Source organism: Geotrypetes seraphini, chromosome 15, assembly GCF_902459505.1.
Source record: "Geotrypetes seraphini chromosome 15, aGeoSer1.1, whole genome shotgun sequence".
NCBI lineage: Eukaryota > Metazoa > Chordata > Amphibia > Gymnophiona > Dermophiidae > Geotrypetes > Geotrypetes seraphini.
Window position 1 is genome coordinate 1,289,879 of NC_047098.1, and position 22,213 is coordinate 1,312,091.

Here is a 22,213-nt window from a genome sequence, read left to right on the forward strand (position 1 = left end):
GTAATATCCACATTTAGGAAATGAATTTATCAACAACGCTGACTTCATTACTTTTCGAAATGCACCATAAGACAGCATAACTCCACGCACTCCTCAGCCTACCTCGATTTTAGAAAATTGATAAAAACGAGTTTGTTCAATCGATTTGTAAACTAAGAATTTTATAGCACTGCAAATTCAACCATTAACCTTAAGAACTATATAGCTTTCTACTTCTTCCATTATATAAGATTGTGTAGATGTCTTTGAATTGTTGACCTCTTCGCTGATTGTCCAGCGAAGAGGTCCTTCTTGTTGTAAACCACCTCAAACTTTTCATGGCTTTGGCGGTATATAAAAATAAAATTATATTATATATCCCACCAGGACTGCTGCTTACTTGCTTGAAATGCAAGAGTCCTATCCAAAAAAAGTCTTGTATCTGCAGCCAGTAATTTTTGGATAAGCAAATAGATTCGAGAGATGACAGTGGCTCTGGTAGCCTTGTTGAGCAAACAGGATGAACTATTGTGGGAGGGGGGGGGGGTATTGCCCTCTTTTACTTTGTTACTGTGTATAGCCAAAGTGTGTTTCTAGAACCTTCAAGTGAAATTCAAACGTTTCCTTCTTTTTTCTAGCACGTATCCAGCCTGGACCTTAGAAACGTTGAACTCTTGTGCTCCCAGTTCTTAGAGGAAGCCTGTTTGACGACTAACAGTCCAGGCCCCCTGAGTTCCCAGTGCAGACACATTTGTAATTCACAAGTGCCTGAAACCCTTAGAAGTTATTCAGGACATATGTAGAAGGAACATCAAAGGTTTCATACAACTCCAGCTACAATCATAAATAGAGGCTGAGATGAAATTAATTTGCATAATGCAAGAAAGACAAAGGAGAGGGGTTTGATCAGAATAGCTTTGGAGTGATTGGAAGTTTATTTAGAGGATAACAAAATCTTTCCCTCATCTCTGTCCTTTGTATTATAATCTTCCCCAACTCCATTTCATTAGACTGTCATTTTTACTGCTCCCCCGCCTTACCAGGAAACAAGAAACCCTAAAGTTTAAGGCAATCCTAATCGCACTGCGCTTTCCAAAGCTGTGTTGGTTTATCATAAAAGATGCACATTTCTCCTGCTACAGGCTCCACGGCCACAGGCCCTGAGGGCCCGTTCAGAAATGGAGGGAATTAATTAGAGTTTTGTCCCCCGCTTTTAAAGTGATGAAACATCCTGAGGGGAAGAGAGTGCAGAAGGGTGAGTTCGTTGCAGGAAAGGTGGGGGTAGCAGGGAGATCTGTTCTTTTGTTAGGACCCGTTATGCATTATCTTTAGGTTGATACACTGAACCTTCCCCTGACAAACCAGCTCCTGAAAGGCGGAAACAAGGCCAAGGGCTTGTAGCACTGGCGCTCTTATTGACTCAGCCTGCGTAGCGAGCTTGTGTCGGACCTGTGACTGATTTGGAGCAGCACCACGGAGGAAAGAGATGGCAGCAGGGAGGGGGGCAGAGATGGAGAATACAAGGGAAGAGAGGACTGTCACTCAGACTGATTGGCAGACCAGAGATTTCCCTTCCGATAAAGCCTTACAGATGTAGAGTTGGATTGATTTTTTGTTACTAATGGTAATGTACCAAGAAGTACGAAATTAAAGAAAGGCAAGGTCAAAGAGGAGAGAGGCAGCGGTACATTCTGCAGGGGGATTACTGCATCCTTCCCAAACTTCCGAAAGTTCAAATGGTTACCAAAATGACTTTAACCTGTGTTTGAAAAGAGCTGCTAGTCTGCAACTCCAGCCAGTTGACCTTTTGTAGAGGGTGAGAGAAGATTCTGGCATTTTGATCCATCTTCTGCACCACTTTGGCATATCACATGAAGCTCACGTGCCTCGATTCACCTAAATCCTGAACTGGAAGCAAAATTCCAACGCAAAGCAAGTGCTCACTTTTAACAAATCAGGGCCTGGACGCATCGTATAATGTCCAGCAACCTCCAAACTATTTGTAGCACGCCAGAGTGATTTATTAGTCATGCAGACTCAACAAAAATGACACAAAATACTGCATGAACAGACAGGAATTTTAAAAAAACAACCCTACCCCCAAGTCCCCAAATAATCAAGACTTAGGTGGAGGGGCAAAAAAAAAATAAAATATATATATATGTCTTGTTTTGTTTGCATTTCCTAAGTCCAATTGGACATAGGGCAATAGTCGCCCAAAGTCGGCAGCGGCAAATTGTCCATTCTCAAAAAGTACATCTAAATTTTTTATTTTTTATTTTGAAAATCGTCTATCTGTACATCCAGCCATTTGATCGTCCAGATCACCACTACGTCTATCTTTATACCACATTCTCGACCAAAAATTCATCCAAGTCCCAAACGCCCAGAAGAAGACCTTTTGGACATGGGAAGGGCCAGCATTGTGATAGACTGGCCACCCAGATATGGCAAAAGAGCAGAGGGGCACCTTATAGGGCACTGCTGTGAACTTTATAAAAAGGGTGTCAGATAAACATCTCACCAGAGCCCCCCAAAACACACTATACCCACCTGTCTACAACTCCAATAGTCCTTATGGTTTCAGATAGCACCTATATGGCAGTACAGTAAGGTTTTGGGTGTTTTTGGTGGGCTCACATTTTCCACCATGAATGTAGTGCTTAGAGTGGCTTATGGGCCTGGGTCCTCCTCTCTTTGGTTCATTAGCCCAGCCCACCCCACCCCCAGACTACTTAAGCCACCTCTGTGCAGCTGTACTAAGCTTTCCTATGCCAGGTGCTGATGTTCCAGAGGCAGAAATGTACATTTTTATTCTGAACTTTGGGGGGGTGCAACGGAGTCAGTGAATATGGGGGGAGAGTGTGTGGGGTCTTTACTTTGTATCTGCAATGGTTATCTGGTCACTTTTGATACCTTTTGTGCACTTATACCTGTCTTTACATCGTCTAACTCACAACGTATAAGTTTTGCCTAGGCAGTCTCATCAAAAGTTCAAATATCCATGCAGGGCAACTAAGTCTAGGTCGGCCTAAGTCTAGGTCACCCTAACCACTCCTCCAAAAATGCCCTTTTCAGCTCTGAGTGCTCAGCGGGATTCAGAAGCCTAAAATGTCCCTGGATACATCCAAAACGCCGTTTTGATTATCGTCACTTGGACAACCTGTCTTTTAGATCATCCAAGTGCCGACTTGGGCGGGTTTTAGACATATTTAAGTTTTGATTATGAGACCCATAATGATAACTTTCTTGCTAAAACACCATATCTTCAAATTGAACCTCTGAAGGCAGAATATTCCATAGCCAAAGAATTGGCATCTCAGGTTAGGTTGAACCAACGAAAAACAAGAGAAAAAAAAAACAAGTTTCCACAGAGAAAATGGCAAAATAGAAATGTGGAAACAAACAATGTCCAAGGTCTTCGTTTTATTTCTTCATGAAAACTTAAAACACTATCCACATCTGTATTGATCGGATCCCAATCTTGGGATGCACCAGGGAAGGGCCTAAGGCCCTGACTGGCCTAGGCGCTTAAGGCCCCTTCTGTAGGAGGGGCCTTAGGCACCTTGGCCAACCAGAATCTTAGGCCCATCTCCCAGTGCATTCTGGGATGTACTGGGAGTGGCTTAAGATTCCAACTGGCCAGATCCCCTAGGCCCCGCCCATGGGGCACCCATCCTTCTCTACAGCCCCCACTCCTTCCCATTCCTCCCCCTGCTGCGTACATACCATCACATGTATCTGTATCTCTTCACTGGTGCAAGCAGCAACTCCAACCTGCTGCTTGTGCCAGCGTCGGCTTTCCCTCTGGTGTCACTTCCGGTTCCTACGCCTAGCCAATGCCAATGCAGGTGGCGAGTTGGTGATGCTGCTCGCACCTGGGAAGTAGGAAAGGGATGTGCATGCACGGCGGGGGGGATGCGGAAGGAGCAGGAGAATAGCACCACTGCCCCGGGCACCTCTCACCCTCAGAGGGAAGAGTGTGGTGCAGTGGGGTTAAAGCTACAGCCTCAACACCCTGGGGTTGTGGGTTCAAACCCACGCTGCTCCTTGTGATCCTTAATCCCCCCATTGCCCCAGGTACATTAGATAGATTGTGAGTCCACCGGGACAGGCAGGGAAAAATGCTTGAGTAACCACAGAGAAAAGTGGTATATCAAGTCCCAGCCCCTTTCCTCTTTCAGGCAACATAAGCACATTCGCATTCGAAGATTGATTTTGTGGTGAAATGGAGATACTTGTTGGCTCCTGATTCTTTCGGCACTCAGCTTTCTCCATGATATTATTTGCCTGACATAGAAATCCACTTGACATATAAACTGTCCCATGTTACCAGGTTTCACGGGTCACATTCTTCAATATGGTCCAATGTTGCCTTCTTAAGAATGCAAAATTGTCAATCCATTTGACAAAAGACTCCATTTCTGTTGGAACAACATCGTAACACACAACCTTACTCCTTCACAAAGGTCATGCAGATGCTTAGATGGGAAAAACTGCCGCAGGAGGATTTAGATGCCCAGTAACGTAAAAGAAAGAGTCGGGACATGTCAATCATTCTTCAGTTATCTGAACCAAACATTCAAAGAGCCTCCAATTTGTCACCATTCACAAACACAGCATAGCTAATACCAATGTAACAGCACGTAATTATTCCAAAAACATTCATGAAGTCCCACCATGCACAGGATAAGCAGATGAGAAGAGAGACACACAAGTTGGGACATAGAAACATAGAAAATGACGGCAGAAAAGGGACATAGCCCATCAAGTCTGCCCACTCCAACAACCCTCCCCTAATCTACACTCTATCACTCGTCCCCAAGCTGTCCTCCTCTATGCTACCCTCGTAGGGATCCGATGTGGGCATCCCATTTATTCTTAAAATCTTGTATGCTGCTGGTTACGATCACCTGCTCCAGGAGCTCATTCCAATGGTCCACCACTCTTTCAGTGAAGAAGTACTTCCTGGTATCCCCATGAAATTTCCCCCCCCCCTGATTTTCAACGGATGTCCCCTTGTGGACGAGGGTCCTTTTAGAAGGAAAACGTCGTCTTCCACCTCTATGCGGCCAGTGATGTACTTAAATGTCTCTATCATATCTCCCCTCTCCCTACGTTCCTCGAGAGAGTATAGCCGCAACTTGTGCAGCCTGTCTTCATACGAGAGATCCTTGAGCCCCAGGATCATCCTGGTGGCCATTCGCTGAACCGACTCAACTCTCTGCACATCCTTGCGGTAGTGCGGCCTCCAGAATTGCACACAGTACTCCAGATGAGGTCTCAAGATGAGGTACTCAAGATTTCCCGGGTATTTTACGAAAGATTCACTGAACATATATACAAGTCCATGGATCGTATGACATGCAGAAAGGGATGGCTTCACTCTTCACTACTTACATGTGTTGAGCATTGGAAATCCACAGTCAACAGCCACCAACTGAGCCAAACTCAACACTCTGAAATGTAGGGGTTTTAGTTGGTTTTTAAGGATAGAACAGCCCCCTTGCTTGCTTTTAGGTATGTTTTGAAGTACAACTGTATTCCCACACCATCCACATTGAAACCTCTACGTGGCAGTTTCTTTAAACTTGTTAGTTTGCCCATTTCCATAGATAAATTAAAACTGCTTAACCCTTCATTCAATCACTGATTCATTTCTATTTGTAACTTCAAAGATCAATGGCCAAACAAGATTTCTAAGCCATGGTGGGAGGGAAATCACAATATTGCTAATTCGTCAATGATCTAACGTGGGTGAGAAAAGCAGGCCGATAGGAAGCAGAGGAGGAGCGATTAGTCACGACTCACCAGAGCCCACCTGAGTATCTAATGTACCCTGGGGAGGTGGAGGACATTACCACTCCCAATGCCTCACCATGCTAGTGAAAGGTGCTCGATGGAATTAATAGACTGTGAGCTCACCAGGACAGATAAGAAAAATGCTTGACGTACCACTTTGAGTGTGGTTGTAAAATCCCTATCTCTAAGGTTCAGTGCCAGAATACGCCAACTCCTTCATGTGAGGTGCAGATATCTAAGGAGCAGTGTGGACTTAAGGGGTGAGATAATGTTATCCATCGATTAGCAGAGAGACCCAGCGAAGATGGGGAAAGAGTACCAGTAACAAAGTGGTGGTCAGTTATCAGAGGAGAGCCAGAGCCAGTGAGAGGAGGAGGCAGATAATAATGGCAATGTCCAGGGGCAACTGCAAGTGCATTAATTCAGTGCCACTAGGCGGAGAAGACTGATTTTTCACCCAGTACGTAGGGTTACCATATGGCTCCAGAAAAAGGAGGACGGATTTAGACATCCGGGTTTTATTTCCATTGCTTTCAATGGAAGGAAAACTCAGATGTCTCTCTCTGTCCTCATTGCTTCCATTAGAAGTAAAACCCGGATGTCTAAATCCGTCCTCCTTTTTCTGGACTCATGTGGTAACCCTACCTGTACGGGGCTTTATAAAATACTAGCACAGAAATTGCCAGTGTTGCCTACTGTATATTGAACCCGTGGATGCAGCTCTCTGGTTTCTGTCTTTTAAGTATGTTTATATGGAAACCATGTACGTATTATAGATGGTATATAAATTTTAAAAATGAATAAATCACACCTGTGTGAAAATGTACCTGCATAATCGCACCTCCGCCCTCACCTGTGCCCAAACTCCTCCCAAAACAAGCCTGAGCAGCCCTTTGCGCCATCGATGCGTCTTCAGGTCCAGTGGCGCCCCACTGTCTAGAAGCTGTATCCGTGAACTAGAAAGGTTCAAAATGTTATTTACCATTTCTTTACAAAGCTAGGAGTGAACTTTACTTTTCCAAATGACAAAGCTGCTGTCCTTTTCCTGGCCTGAGTTCCTACGTCCATTTATGTAGAGAGCGTGCAGACTGATAGCAGAGGTTCACGAATAAATCCCCAAATGATTTATTCCTTATTCTGTCCCATCACAGGTCATGAGTATCCTGAGCAACCCCAGCGGAGTGCCAAGCCAGAGCCAAGCGGATTTCTCCATCTCGCCTCTGCACAGCGGGTTGGATACAACCAACTCTATCTCTGCCAGCTGCAGCCAGAGAAGTGATTCCATCAAATCTGTAGACAGCCTCCCATCTTCACAGTCCTACTGTCCTCCCACCTACAGCACCCCTGGCTATGGCGTGGACCCAGTGGCCAGCTACCAGTATGGCCAGTATGGACAAAGTGAGTATCAGTTCTGTAAAAGAAAGGTTCATCTATGTAGGAGAATCTTTCTCAAAATGTCTTTGTGGTTCTGTTGTGAGAAACTACTGGCGTTAACTCTGCCCAGTAGATGGTTGTAAAATACCTATCCTGAAAGTTACCCATGTGGCTTCATAGCTGATTGATGATGGTCCCAAAGCTTGGTTTCCCTCTAGATCCCCGGGTATCATTTTCAGAAGAGTAGTCATAGGCAGGGTTGCCAGATTTTACGATTATAAAATTTACGATTATAAAAGCATTGTCCTTCAACAAGCGCGCATAAGACACACCTTTAGTACCCACACCCGAGAAGAGTGCTTTTGACATGATTTTTCCCTGAAACTACTATAATTTATGTGATTGGCGTTTTTCTTTTTTTACGCTTATCATGAGCCACAGCCAGAAACACATGCCTGAGACGCGTTTTTCACAGTACCGGCACCTCCGGACCTGCTGGTAACTCTTCTTCAAAAGTTGGCGCCTTGTTTGAAGTATCACACGGTAATGATGGAAAATCGCCCGGAGCGCTCATTTAAATATTAATGAGTCCATTTTACTACCTGTCAGAGTCAGAGGCTAGGAAGCTCAGAAAAGACCACAGTGCGCCGTTCTGATAATCGCACGGTAAAATACTTCCACGCTAAAGCAGTTGGAGCATCGTTTAGAGAATCCAAGACAATTGTACTGCAGTTGGGTGAATCAGCCCCTGGCTCGAATACGCAGCTGGGATCGTCTCTTCCAAATGCCACATCAGGGGGCAGCAATTTCTATGTGTAACGTGCTCTAATGTTTCCTCAGCTAAGTGCAACTGGCTGGCAGTGTCAGAAGCCGACTCCTTAAAACAAGGTCACTGATAGCTCAGTGTGATGAAGAAACCGCCAGGGGGTTGTTTTTCTTCTCCTCGCTGGAGCACTTTCTTTATACTTGTTGAGTCGAAGCTCCTGAGGGGCCTCAGCAAAGCACCCACTGGTGTTAAATCAATAAGTGTACGTTGTGAGAGAATGACCCGCACGGGGTTAAAGAGACATCCTGTTCTTCCTCTTGCTTTCCAGTTTGCTCTCGGCTTGTCCTCGGTGACCTCTCCTCCATATGCTGCAGCACTTACCCCGTCACACAGCCCTAATTTCTTTAACTTTTCTGGTTAAATTAGAACCGGCTGGGTTGGTGAGCTGGATCAATAGCAGCTTTCCCCTAATTTTTGTAGGGGACTGGTGCCATTACCCCTGACCTCTGTGTTACTTCTGCATGAGGCTGGGCACACCTGCTATTGATAAAAATCTAACCAAATTCCAATACTTGTGTATTTCCAACAAAGATGCCCTTGGGTGCAAAGTTAGTCACACCCCGATGTGCAAGCCAAAAGGGAAAGAAAGAGGGAAAAAGGAAGGCAGAAAAAAATTCCAGAGGGTGAGACAGAAAAAACATGGCAGGGAGTCATTCTTGAAGCAACTGCAAAGATGAGGTTTTGCAAACATCTGAAGAACCTGACGTGTGTAGTTAGGCAAATAGAACGGTCTCACATGAACAGCACACTAACAGGATCATCAAAGTACATTATTAAAGGAAAAGAGAGAATGGGAAGAAGTATGAAGAGTGAAAAGATAAGAACAGCCCTACTGGGTCAGACCAATGGTCCAGTTTCATGTTTCCACAGTTGCCAATCCAGGTCACAAGTACCTGGTAGAAACCTAAACAGTAGCAACATATCTTATATTCCATCTTCTTTCTTTCCCCTATTCCATTCCATTCTTCTCACCTCCGCCATCTTATTTCTCTGTCATTTCATCTTCCTTCTTCCCATTACACAAAGGAAGCTCTTATATGGTAGGCTGACCTCTACTGGTAGTACCACAACACTACAGCTAGAACTCACAGCTGCCATTCTAAGGCAGCCAGCCAATAGGGGCAGGAGTGAGTGGAGATCACTCCTGCCCAAAAGATTCCCTCACTGGACCACTTTGGATATAACTACTACTTATCACTGAAAGGCGTATACAGCGCTGAATATTTTGTCATTTATAGACAGTCCCTGCTCAGAAGAGTTTGCAATCTAATTTGGACAGAGAGACACGCCATATAGGGTTGGGGAAACAGAACCCAAGGTGAGAGGAGTTAGGCGTCGAAAGCACTCTCAAAGAGGTGGGCTTTTAACTGGGCCTTAAACACTGCCAGCGACAGAGCCCATCTGGGGGAGGGTCACAATCGGCAGGGAAAATTTGGGAGGAGGGGATCGCATGCAACAAGTTACATGACTGCCGACAAATATTCACTGCCAGCACTAGCATAGCCAGTGGCCAAAGTTTTATGTCATCCTAATTGGTTGCTGGCATAGAATAAATGCTGTCCAAGAAATGGAGCAGAGACAGGCCTGGTCTTCAAACCACTTTAATAGCAACCAATCAGAATCGTACATGAAACAGTCTAGTCAAAAACTTAACATGGAGTCCCTATGAGTTAAATGACAAACCAAAAATGATAGTAACACATTGGAGAAGCTGCAGCACGCGATGCTGCTTCCAAACGAAATACAATAAACACCAGCACCAACGTAGCTCCTGGTTTCTCCCCAACTCTGTTTCCAATGCGCCCCTCTCCCACCCACTTTCAAAATGGCCAGTTAGCCGCATTGCCTTCTTAAGTGCCAGGTTTTTCCTTGGCCAAGTTGCATAAAATACCATTTTAAATAAAGTTCAAATTAAATATTTTTCAGTACTTCCTTTGCCTGATCATGGTTTGATGCTTCTACTTGTTAAGCGTGGTTCGGGGGGGGGGGGGACAGGAAGTCAGAAGATTGAAAGCAGCCCCTATGTAGCGTTGCCCTGAGTCTCGGTGCCATGGACCCCACATCAGGTCAGCGTGGCACATATATGGGGAACGCTCGATCTCTTTGACAGACATCTTGGCCTCTTCTCCATTATGTCACTATTACTCAGCACACATTGGAAACAGGGGCTCCAGAAAAGTCTTTATTCTAAAGGAAGCGTAACATTTTAGGGGCTTTTTTCATGACAATGCAAAAGGGATGAACAAGATACAGTTTCAGCTTTACCCCAGGCTGGGAATCAAAAGTGCAACTCCACAGATGGATTAGAACAGATCCAGGACGGGATTGGATTTTTTGAATTTTCACCTGTAATTGCATAAGTCATAGAAACATGGATGGCAGATAATGACCAAATGGCCCATCCAGTCTGCCCATCCACAGCGGAGAAGAGGGCACTCACCCTTACTATGCCATTGACAGACAGGAAGTGGGACAATTTTTTAAACCACCCACATTGACACAAATTCCTTAGATGCTGTCATTTACAGACTTGCACCAATTTTCAAAGAAAACCAGCAAGCAAACTTTCCCTTTGAAGATTTTCCTTGGAGAAAATTCACCCAGAAATCTGAACCTGCATTTTCTGTGAAATCCACCTAGAAAATTAAACCAGACCTCTCCAATCTGTCCATTACACCAACTGCAAAGCTCTTCTCCCTCTGGGCTTGCCTCATGCTTTCCTGAATTCGGATTCAGTCTTCCTCTACACTACCTCTGCTGGAAAGTCATCCCATGCACAGAAATCTTTCCTTAGATTACTCCTGGGTGTCCTCTTTCTCCTCTATCCTACGACTCCTTGTTTGTCTCAGCTGAAAGAGACGTAGCTCCTGAGCAGTTTTGCTATATAAGTATTTAACCCCCTCCCCCTTTTACAAAAGCGGTTTTGGGTGCAGGCCGGCACGCTGATTGCTCTGCGCTGCTCCCGACGCTCAAGTTTGGAAGCAGCGCAGAGCATTCAGCATGCCGGCCTGCACCCAAAACCGCTTTCTCGGCTATGTAAAAGGGGGGAGTAAATGGCTCCTAATGCACCCCGAGTTAAAAATGTAGGAATAGATATTCAAAGCAATTTAGCCATTCCAGGGTTTTCAAGGCCACTTCATTCTGCTTTCTGCTCAGCTCAGTCTTACACACTCAAATCCATTTCCATTTTGCATCTTGCTCTTGCACACACTTGTGCAGCATCTGCGCCTGGTTCATTCACAGGAAATGTCACATTATCGTCCTCCTTGGTCTTTCTAGAGGCTGAAGCTGGGCTAATAACACCAGTGATGGCATACATTAGCGTGAAAATAAATTCTAATGGATATGACAAGTTTAATAAGAGTTCCTCTCTGGAAGGGTCTCCCTTTGGGGCAGGCGCTTGACAAGACATTGATGGCTGAAATTTGTTTACTCACTGGCACCAATTGTATATCTCTTTCCAGTTCTTTATTAATCTAATTTGGGGAATTAACAAGTGAGAGAGTGTTCTGACGGTGTCCTAATGAGAACTGTCACTCCCAAACCCTCTCTTCCCAGTTTTGATTGTGGAATGGGCTACAGAATTCCCTCCTGGTCTGGAGTCGAGGGCTAGGACCGATTTCATCTGGTTTGCCTGGAGTGCCGCCCCTTGTGATGGGTAAAGTTGTTTCTGGTTCCTGTTCCAGCTGCTATGGACCTGGCTCCAGTATTTATCTGCAGCCGTGTTCGGTCCTCCTGAAGCCAACAGAAAATGCCAATGTGCAAGAGCCCATGGATGGTGGTGGGTGTGCCCCTTTGGAAACTGGTTTGGGTTCTTTCATTTATGTAATTATTAGTAAGCTTTTTTTCATTTTATTTTTAAGTTAGAAATATACACAGTCAAGCAAAAAAAAAAAAAAAAAGTACTTATACAGAAATGCTGGATTACAAACAGAAAATTGTTTTTTTGGATTTCGAGTTAAAGAGAGTCAGTATTATAGAAATATAAAATGTATTACAATGTGGTACAGAATGATCCGTAAGTCTGGAACAATCTTCAATTTATAAAGCCTTCTCTGGCTTCTCAAAAGAATCTAAAACTCGTTCAAGGAAGTAGTGTGGAATGAGAGAAACGCCATAACCAGGATTCAGTTTCATAAAGAAAAAACACCAGATGGCATTTCCAAGACATCTAAAAGAGGAAGACGGAAAAAAAGAAGAAGAGCCCAGGAGGCAGTTCATGCAAATCTCTCTCGTGAATATTCATCGTGGCTATTCTGAAAACTGGCCAGGGAGCCACTGCCCTAGAGGAAAGGAGGGACAGTGAGAGGCATTCAAGGGGCAAGATTTCGGCGTGGACTCTCGTTTCGATGCTGAAATAGTCATGACCATTTTTTCAGAGTCACCAGCTTCTGTCCAGTATGATTTTTTTTATTTGGTTTTATTATGATCCTCCCTTGGTTTAAGCCAGAATAGAAATAAACAGAATTAGCCATGTTAAATAGCCTTAGAGCATAGCAATAACCACTATATAAAATGTTACCGATATTTATTATCCCAGGGGAGCTCAGAACGCTTTTACAGCCCAACCAACCAACTTCCTACATTCTGAGTGTTATTTTGCTGCTGTAGCTGAAAAAAGTGTTCTTATTTCATTAAGAAACAAAATTCTCTGTTTTGACATTGTTTCAGATCATTGATGGAACCATTTCCATGTCATTCTCGTCTTGGTTGGGCTGAGAACTTTTCAGCAACCCTCAGAGCAACATTCCAGAGCTGAGATTGTGATGTCATAATGCCTCATTCCACCAATAAGAGCCAACCTCATCAATGATGTCACAATGGCTCACTTTTATTACATACGAGGGGGTGTTGAAAAGTTCTCAGCCCAACCAACCAACTTCCTAAATTCTGAGCATTATTTTGCCCCTGTAGCTGAAAAGAGTTATCTTATTTCTTTAAGTGCCAACTTGGAGAAATGAAATTCTTTGTTTTATTATTTCAGATCATTGATTGAACCATTTCCATGTCATTCTCTTCTTGGTTGGGCTGAGAACTTTTCAGCACTCCCTCATAGTGAGAAGACTTTCAGTCTGTAGTAACCAAAGCTGAGATTGTGATGTCATAATGCCTCATTCCACCAATAAGAGCCAACCTCATCAGTGATGTCACAATGGCTTGATTGTCCTACACTTGACTTACTTTTATTACCTATGATGGTGTGCTGAAAAGTTCTCAGCCCAACCAACTGACTTCCTACATTCTGAGCATTATTTTGCCTCTAGCTAAAAAGAGTGTTATCTTATTTCATTAAGAAACCAAAATCTATGTTTTTTGACATTATTTCAGATCATTGATTGAACCATATCCATGCCACCCTCTTCTTGGTTGCACTGAGAACTTTTCAGCACCTTCTACAGATACACAATGACTAACAACTTCTGTGCTCTCTTTTCGCTTCTAAGGTGCTGTTGACTACCTGGCCAAGAATGTCAGCCTGTCTACACAGCGAAGGATGAAGCTGGGAGAACATTCAGCTGTGCTGGGTCTCCTCCCAGTGGAAACGGGTCAAGCATATTAAAGGGACCGCCTAGAACCATTCCAGAAACAGCATCACAAGAACTCGCCAGCATCTGGGGGACCATCATAATTGAACCCAGAATCCCAGTCCTTTCCGGAGCTGTGGATAAAGAGTGTCTAGACTCAATCATAAGAGCATATGACTAGCCTTACTGGGTCAGACCAATGGTCCATCTAGCCCAGTATCCTGTCCTCACGGTGGCCAAACCAGGTCACAAGTACCTGTCAAAAACCCAAAAAGTAGCAACATTTCATGCTACTGATCCAGGGCAAGCAATGGCTTCCCCCAAGTCTGTCTCAATAACAGACTATGGACTTTTCCTCCAGGACCAGAGACGATGAGTAGGAGAAGACAAGATATTCACACAAAAGTTAACCAACCATCCATTCCAAGGTGTTGGCGCAGGACATGTTGACTGTTTTGTTATATATTTTTTGTTTGTAAATGGTAAAACACTGTATAGGAAAGAAACAGTAAGTTGATAATTAAGATATTATATCATAGACCACAAATACGTTGGACCAAAAGCCAAGCATTATGCGTGGTGAACTTTCAGTGAGATCCTGATATGAGATCAGGGCGAAGACAAAGTTGTTCAGTAGGAGTCTGAATTCTTAGAAAAAGAGGGACTTTAAAGTAAGGTGAGGTGGGTTTTCTGAGCGAAAGGGTGAAAGGTCGTCTAGTCAGATTGCATGCAAGATCAATCGCCAAAGAAACACCAAAACCTGACAAAGAAACGTAAGGGGAATACAGATTAGGAGATTCTCACACCCTACTGATGCGAGGATGTCCTAATGATGGCTGAGGGTGATTCGTGAACTAGTAGTGGTTGTTGAGGAGGGGGGGACTGAAATTACGCTATGTGTTTGCACCGAACAGCTTAAAGAAAAAATAAGAAACAAACACCATTAGCATCTAAAGTTGTTTTTTCTGGAGAGATGAAATCTGGAACCCAGAAACCACTTGGTGTGTGTCACAACCACACATGAAGTGGGACCAAAAGCATCCATGAAAACACACCCAATGAAGACACTGTAAAAGTCACTTTATTCAATAAATCCACTAAAAACGACCTACATGGCCGTTTTCAGCTGCCACCTGATTTTCAGCTTCATGTCCCTAAATGCTTTTGTGGGGTCCTCTTGAGGAGAGCCATTTGCTCTTGAGGCTCTCTGCATTTGGCTTTTGTGGCTAGCCAGGGAAGCCCTTCAACCCCCAACAAACATACAAAGTTGTCACTGTTAACATTCAAATTCAAGGACAAGAAAAGTGCAGTTTGCTAGATAGACCAGCTGCTAACACTGCACCTTTTTTTTGTAATTCAAGGTTCTCTATGCAAATCTCATGCCCTCTTTAATACATCAGGAAAGCACAGAGAATCCTTAGGCTTCCGCTATGTCCTCTACCTCCAGGGCAGCCATGTTTTTGTCCTGGTTTTCTTCTTCTAGAACAGTGTTTCCTAACCCTGTCCTTGGGGATCACCAACCAGTTGGGTTTTCAAGGATATCCCTAATGAATATGCATGAGAGAGATTTGCATATAATGGAAGTGGCAGGTATGCAAATCTCTCTCATGCATATTCATTAGGGATATCCTGAAAATCCAGCTGGCTGGTGGTCCCCCAGGATAGGGTTGGGAACCACTGTTCTAGAACTCTCTGCTCTTCTGTAGCCACTCCCCTGTGATACAGCAGGATCTCCGCCTTCCCATTTGCCCTATTTCCTTGGAAGCTAGCTAAAAAAGTTTGCGCTGTGTGGCTTCCCCTCTCTAAATAACAGGTTGACATGAATTCACTTACAGAGCTCTTCGCTAAAAGCACGGAGGGGAGCTCACCGCATTATTTAGCGTGAACTTCTTAGCCCCTTCATTTGCATATGCAACCTTGCCAATTGTGCACACAAAACCCCATATCTTCTAGGACCTTTTCCACGTAGACGGTAACCTCACTAGCATCAAAACCTTCATCTTGACATCCTACTTATTTATTCCTAGCATTATAAATCTATATAAATCAGGGCATATTGGAAGGCCGTTAATAAAACTCCACTCAAAAAAACAGATTAACCCTGACAGTGATCGAATTGAATGTGAAAGTGGAGAAAGATCATAATCCAACCAATTTCCCTCTCTATTATAACAACATACACCTGCTCGATCTCTGGTTTTCTCTTCATTTTCTTGATTCATGTCCCCTAGTCCTAGTATTTTTGGAAACAGTAAAGAAGGAATTCATATCTAGCCATTCCATTCTACTCACCTGAGCCGTCTCTTCTTTAGACTGAAGAGCCCCAGCCACTTTAGCCTTTCCTCGTAGGGAAGTCGTCCCATCCCCTATAACATTCTCTGTACCTCTTTTAATTCTGGTATATCTCTTCAGTTAATCAGAATTGCCCACAGTATTTGAGGTTCAGCTGCAACATGGGGCAGTACAAAGGTATTAAGAACATAAGAATAGCCTTACTGAGGCAGACCAATGGTTCATCAAGCCCAGTGGCCTGTTCTCATGGTGGCCAATCCAGGTCCCTGGTACCTGGCCAAAATCCAAAGAGTAGCAATATTCCATACATAATCCCAAGGAACAGCAAGATTCTAGAATCTCAAAGAGTAGCAACATTCCATGGTACCGATCCAGGGCAAAAATCACACACTAGCAACCCAGTAAAAATCTTATTTATTTAATGAAAGTAGGATTAATGTGATAAATGTATGAAATAATATAACAGTGCTTTTTCTGTAGAATCCTCAGTTGGCTCTTCATCCTTTTTGTATAGAGTTCATATAAGGAGAAAACGAGCCATTTTCTTCAGCGGATCCTTTTTGATATATTTTTTTCATTTGAATTATTTGTGCAAACATACCGATCCAGGGCAAGCAGTGGCTTCCCCCATGTCTTTCTCAATAACAGACTCCTCCATTCTCTGGTTTTCTCCGTTCCTTTCCTAATAATTCCTAACATTCTTTTTGTTTTCTTAGCCCCCACCGTACACTGAGCTGAGGTTTCCAATGTGTCATCAATGATAATATTTAGATTATTTTCCTGGGCTGTGCTTCCTAATATGGAACCCTGCGTCAGGACCATTATGAGTGAGAAGAAGTGTGGCCAAACAACCAGCATTAAAGCTACAAAAACATACATTACATTCTAATATGAATTATAAAGCGATATTTAAGGTAGGGTTCAAAATCTTAACTTTAGATCCTAACAGGGTGCTGAAGAGAGAGACTTAGAAAGTGCTCCCTTTCGCAGAGGAATCCAGGATGGTAGCATTTTAAAAGGGAGCTCAGAAGTGAAAAACGGGATGACCCTTTTCTGTTGATTCTCAGCTGTGGTCCAATTCAATGAACTAGGCCTATGTTGGAAATTCTAGAAACCAATCTGTCTAATGGAAATCCTTGTGGTCGTAAAATGATAAACGATTCAGTTCCTTGACAATAATTCTGTCTTGGTGCTACTTACGAGTAGGACTGTCGAAACTGCCACATCAAGGCCTGGCAGACCTATAAATATTCACCAGAACTTCCACAGTGTTCATTCCTGTAAATAGGAGAATAAGACTGCATTTGTGTAATAGTTACTCCTTCACCCTTCTCTGAACTTGGACATACAAGGTTTCTTGTTCCTTAGTCAAAAACTTTGATGATAGGATGTCTGTTTTTAGAAAGTCTTTGTTTTATTTTGTTAAAATACAAGTGCCATGCTGGTTAAAACTGCAAACACTTGCAACTGAGTGCCAGTGTTTTAATGCAGTCTACACTTTTCTGCTTTTCTGTGGAAATCCAAGGCTTCTGCTAGAAAAAAACAAAGCCAACTTCAAATACCCTACTAAGACAAGAATAATTTGAGCAGGATGAGAATGTTTAAGAGACAGCTTGTAACGAGCATGAAAAGTGTGCCTGGAAGCTCCCTGGGGCAACCACCAAATGCCAGGCAAGACTGCACTTCAAACTGACCACAGCAAGGACACTCCGGAGTTTAGCTGGTATTGACCTTCTGGTCCACACGGGACCAAAATCAGATGTTAAATCTAATGCTTATTTTTCTGATGGCTTCATACCAAGAACATTTTGAACAGGCCCAATGGCGTGGCGGGCAACTCAACAGAGACTTGTGTATTTGACGCTTCTAACCCCTTCATTTATCCAACTTGGGATACTCACATAGCACTATGTAACATTCCCTAGACCTAGTCTTTACAGGTACGTTGCTTCTGTCTTTCACTTCAGTTGCCTGGTCGAGCGCATGATTGTGTGAGTGCGTGCATGGATGGGCATTATTTATTCAGCTATATGGACTATTAGAGTAGACGGGGGGAAGTACCTGCTGCTTGTAATTGTTCTCTGTAACTTGGGCAAAAATGTTATACATTAAAAACGTGGAATTAAAACAGCCACTGTGAAGTGATTTATGTCTGCCCAATGCCACAGGAAGAAGTAGATCCAGAAACAAGACTCAAAACATAAGGATGAAAGGGCAGAATATGCCAGGACGCCCCCCCCCCTCCCCTCTCCCCATCTATGCTAGAGGAGGGCAGGGAAGGGACTCTGTCAGTTCTTCTATAGCTCAGCACCAAGATCTTTCATCTTCAACTGTTCCAGAAGGGTTCAAACAGGAATATCCCCCAAAATCCCACCTGTGGTAGAACGCCAAGATCTTCCAGCAAACCCAACACACTCAGCTGATTCTGCAGGTGGAAAGCATTTACACATCTTAAGCAGCTGCCTGAAATCTTCCCTTCCTTGATAAAAGTCCACTTGCTATTCCTTAATGCTTGGAATGTTAGGTGTGCTGGGAAGATGTCTTTCTGGAGCCCAGGTTGTAGGCTGGGGGGAGGGGGAGGAAGGGAATACATGCATATATGAGGGTTCTTCAAAAGGTTTTTGCACTTTCATATTATCATGCTCAACCAGAAACATTCTTTTCTTATGGCATTAAGAAGTTAGTAGGACACTGGAAAAATGATATCGCAAAACAGGGTGATTATGTGGAAAAGTGATGTAATTTGCCTATCAGATATTTAATCAATAGTGTTTAAAAAGAAAAGTGCGGAAACCTTTGGAAGATCCCTTGTACACTTATTTTCTATACCATGAGTAACTGTCACCCCTACAACGTTCATGTCAGAGTAACTACGCAGACCACTTCGGAGGCATCTATACAAGAGCATAGAAGCATTTACCCATACTGATGGCTTCCGTGTGTACGTGGTGATTTCAGAACGCCTTGTTTTCACATGCCGATGCTCCAGGACACTTAGATTTCAAGCAGGTTCAGATGGTTGGATAAAGCTGGAGTGAACTTGGATGGCAATTTCAGCATTTGGAACCTAAGACAATACCAGGTGGACTTTAGAGTCTATGAGCCAGAAATACCAAAGAAGAGACAAGTTAATAATAATAATAACTTTATTTTTGTATACCACAGTACCACAAGCAGTTCAGAACAGTTTACAGAGGAAGAGACTGTATACAGACAGCGATGTTACAAAAAAAGACTTTCAAATTACATTGGCATGCCAAGAGTAGTCAGTACAGTACGATCAAGAGGGACAAGTGAAACATATGAGTAAGAGCATTGCAAAAATACAAATCCATTTCTCCTTACTAATCTTTAAAGTGGATAACATGCAATCACACTCCAGTATTTTAGGAAATCTAGGAAGCAAGTTTGGCCACCTCTCAGGTGGAATCAATGCTACAATTAATTTTATAATTCCACAGGTTCTAGCTCATTAACAATAATCCTTATACAAAGTTATTATTATAAAACATTACATCATAAAAATTCTTATATTCTGCAAACACCCTCAAAGTTCGATGCGGACTACACAAAGACGACCAGGCATTCCCTGAGAGCTAACCAAAATTACAGTAGAAATCAATTTAAACCTTCAAATATTTCCTAGAAAGGAAAGTCTAATGCTCTCCTAAAATGTAGATAATCCCATATTTCTCTGATTTGGATGGGGAGCGAATTCCAAATAGTTGGGGCCTGATATGCAAATCCTGCAGAGAAAATAGTCTTGTTTCTCAGTTTACTAGGATTTGGAAAGTGTAGAAACCAAATGAATCCACTCAACTCAACAGGTAGGAGCTAGATCATAAAGAATTTTATAAACTAAATGTACAGATTTTAAATTGCATTCACACTTCAAATGGTAACCAATGTAACTTTATTAGTAATGGGGAAACTCTGTCATTTTCATGAGCTGAATATATTAGTCATGCGGCTGTATTCTGGATTGTTTGAATTTACTTAATTAGACCTTTTTTGAGCTCCTGCAAATATATAATTATAGTAGTCCAGGACTATGAGAAGAAAACTTTGAACTTTTAAATGAAAACCATGAATTTCTAATAAATTGCAAAGTCTTCTCAATTTGTTCAGCAGAAGAAATGATATGTTGATCAGTAAACTAGCTTGAAATTCTAATGATAGGGAATTAGATCATACTGGGACAGACCGAAGGTCCATCAAGCCCAAGATCCTGTTTCCAGCAATGGCCAACCCAGGCCTCAAGTATCTGGCAGAAACCCAAAGAGTAGCAACATTCCAGAGCTGAGATTGTGATGTCATAATGCCTCATTTCACAAATGCCTAAGAACCAACTTCATCAGTGATGTCACAATGGCTGGATTGTCCTATACTTGGCTCACATGAGAACATAAAAGTTGCCCTACTGGGACAGACCAAAAGTTCATCAAGCCCAGTATTCTGTTTCCAACAGTGGCCAACCCAGGTCCCAAGTATCTGGCAGAAACCCAAAGAGTAGCAACATTCCAGAGCCGAGATTGTGATGTCATAATGCCTCATTCCACCAATGCCTCAGAGCCAACCTCATCAGTGACGTCACAATGGCTGGATTGTCCTTTACTTGGCTCACATAAGAACATAAGAATTGCCATATTGGGACAGACCGAAGGTCCATCAAGCCCAGGATCCAACAGTGGCCAACCCAGGTCCCAAGTACACAGCTCAAAATGGCACACAACGGGACGCATAAATGCTAAATGTATGCGTAGAGAAAAAATATTTTTGAGGGGGTGGGTCGGGGGGGGGTTGTTATTGTGCTAATCAGTTGACAGTGATTCAGCGGCACTAACTGGTTTAAAACAAAAAATAATGAATCTCTCAAATATAAAACACAAAATATCAAAAAGGTGCTCAGTAAATAATATAGCCCATCTCTCATAGCGCCACCCCCTACCAGCCAATAATTCCAAGACGCTGTAAAGTCAACATACGGCTGGGGGTGGTAGCCACGCCATTACTGAGTTATTCAGTCCAAAACACACCCTTGCACCAAATCCACACTCCAAATTAAGACAGAATCAGGTGAACCCTTTACCACCTACAAAATGCATTGTGGAACGACCCATGGCCACGCCCCCAGGACCACCCAGTTCCGCCCCCAGCCCCGCCCCAAGGCAGCACCCACACTTGTTCGGACATGACGCAATGAGATCACGCACATGACATCACTGCATTGCATGCACACATGAACGGAGGTCACTTCCTAACGTGATTTTGTCAGCAAGCAAGTGCCAGGTTTTGAAAAGTCATCTGGGGAAATCCAGACGTCTGGTAACCCTAGGAAAGTGCGGACATTAGCACATGGCCATTGATTAAAAAAAAAGAAACAAGTGGACATTTTAATGGCTGTGGTAAAACCGGCCTTAGCGGGTGGGAAAAACCTGCACAAGGGTACACTAAGCCCACTTTTTACCCCAGCTTAGTAAAAAGGACCCTTTAGCTCTCTACTGGCTATCACAAGGATTGGGAGAGGAGGGCAGAAAAGACTCTTCTGTTCTCTACGCCAGCCCCTCCCCTCCTGGGGGGGATGATGCAGAAAATTATAGAAAAAATGCCCACTAGGGAACATTGGTTTACTACTGAGAAAGATTATGAAGCAGGTAAAATACAAAACCTGACTAGAGGAATGAGGAAATCAGAGAAATCCTATCTACTATCAGTCCTCACTGCAGCAATGAATCAATATAAACACGGCTGAGCTGCCTTAACTCAGCTCTACCTTTCCTCGAAAAGTAATAAAACCTATGAACAAATCCTAGAAACCGGTTTCTCTCATTTGATTCCTAATCTAATCTGGGAAGGAGAGATGGCAGATAGCAGACGGGAGCTCCAAATCAGAGATGTGTAATGGACTTATGCAGATATGGAAATCCAAGGGACATTCAGAGCCTCTTTGCTGTCTAGATAAGAGAAGGCCTAGAAACCATGCAATACAATTCAGGCTGAAAAAGTTTTAGTATGTGAGTTGCTAAAACTCTAAAGCACACAGAACACCGCTGGAAAAACAAGTTTCAAAGCCATTTGCTTAGGATGAAGGCGATTCACAGACCCAAACTGGCCACAAGTCTCTACAGACTCTCAGAATCTTCTTCCTATACATCCCCGTTCACAAAATTTTCTATGACCATACCCACAAACCTATCTCCTTCATCATCGCCCTGACTCTATTGACTGATTGATTATTGAGAGCTTCTATACCACTACTAATGACTGGGGAGTCAATTCAGAGCTTCTGCAAAGGCACTACAATACATGAGCTTCTGTAAAGGTGTTACAATACATGGGCTCTACACTGAAATACATGGAGCTCTGTGGTAGTGTTACAGAGTTATTAATACTGGCATGGTTACGCCATAATCCA

At 43.2% G+C, this 22,213-nt stretch overlaps 1 protein-coding gene across 5 annotated transcripts in view; it reads left to right on the forward strand.

The window, feature by feature from the left end:
• The window catches only part of PAX7 (paired box 7), a 129,575-nt gene extending 114,528 nt beyond the window's left edge, over positions 1 to 15,047 (forward strand). For all 5 annotated transcript variants that reach the window (XM_033922112.1, XM_033922111.1, XM_033922109.1 and 2 more), the window contains 2 exons: positions 6,933 to 7,179; positions 13,426 to 15,047. In XM_033922112.1, coding sequence (XP_033778003.1) covers positions 6,933 to 7,179; positions 13,426 to 13,541 — 363 coding nt within the window. In that variant the 3' untranslated portion in view covers positions 13,542 to 15,047. The remainder of the gene's footprint in view (positions 1 to 6,932; positions 7,180 to 13,425) is intronic.
• Positions 15,048 to 22,213: the final 7,166 nt, after the last annotated feature.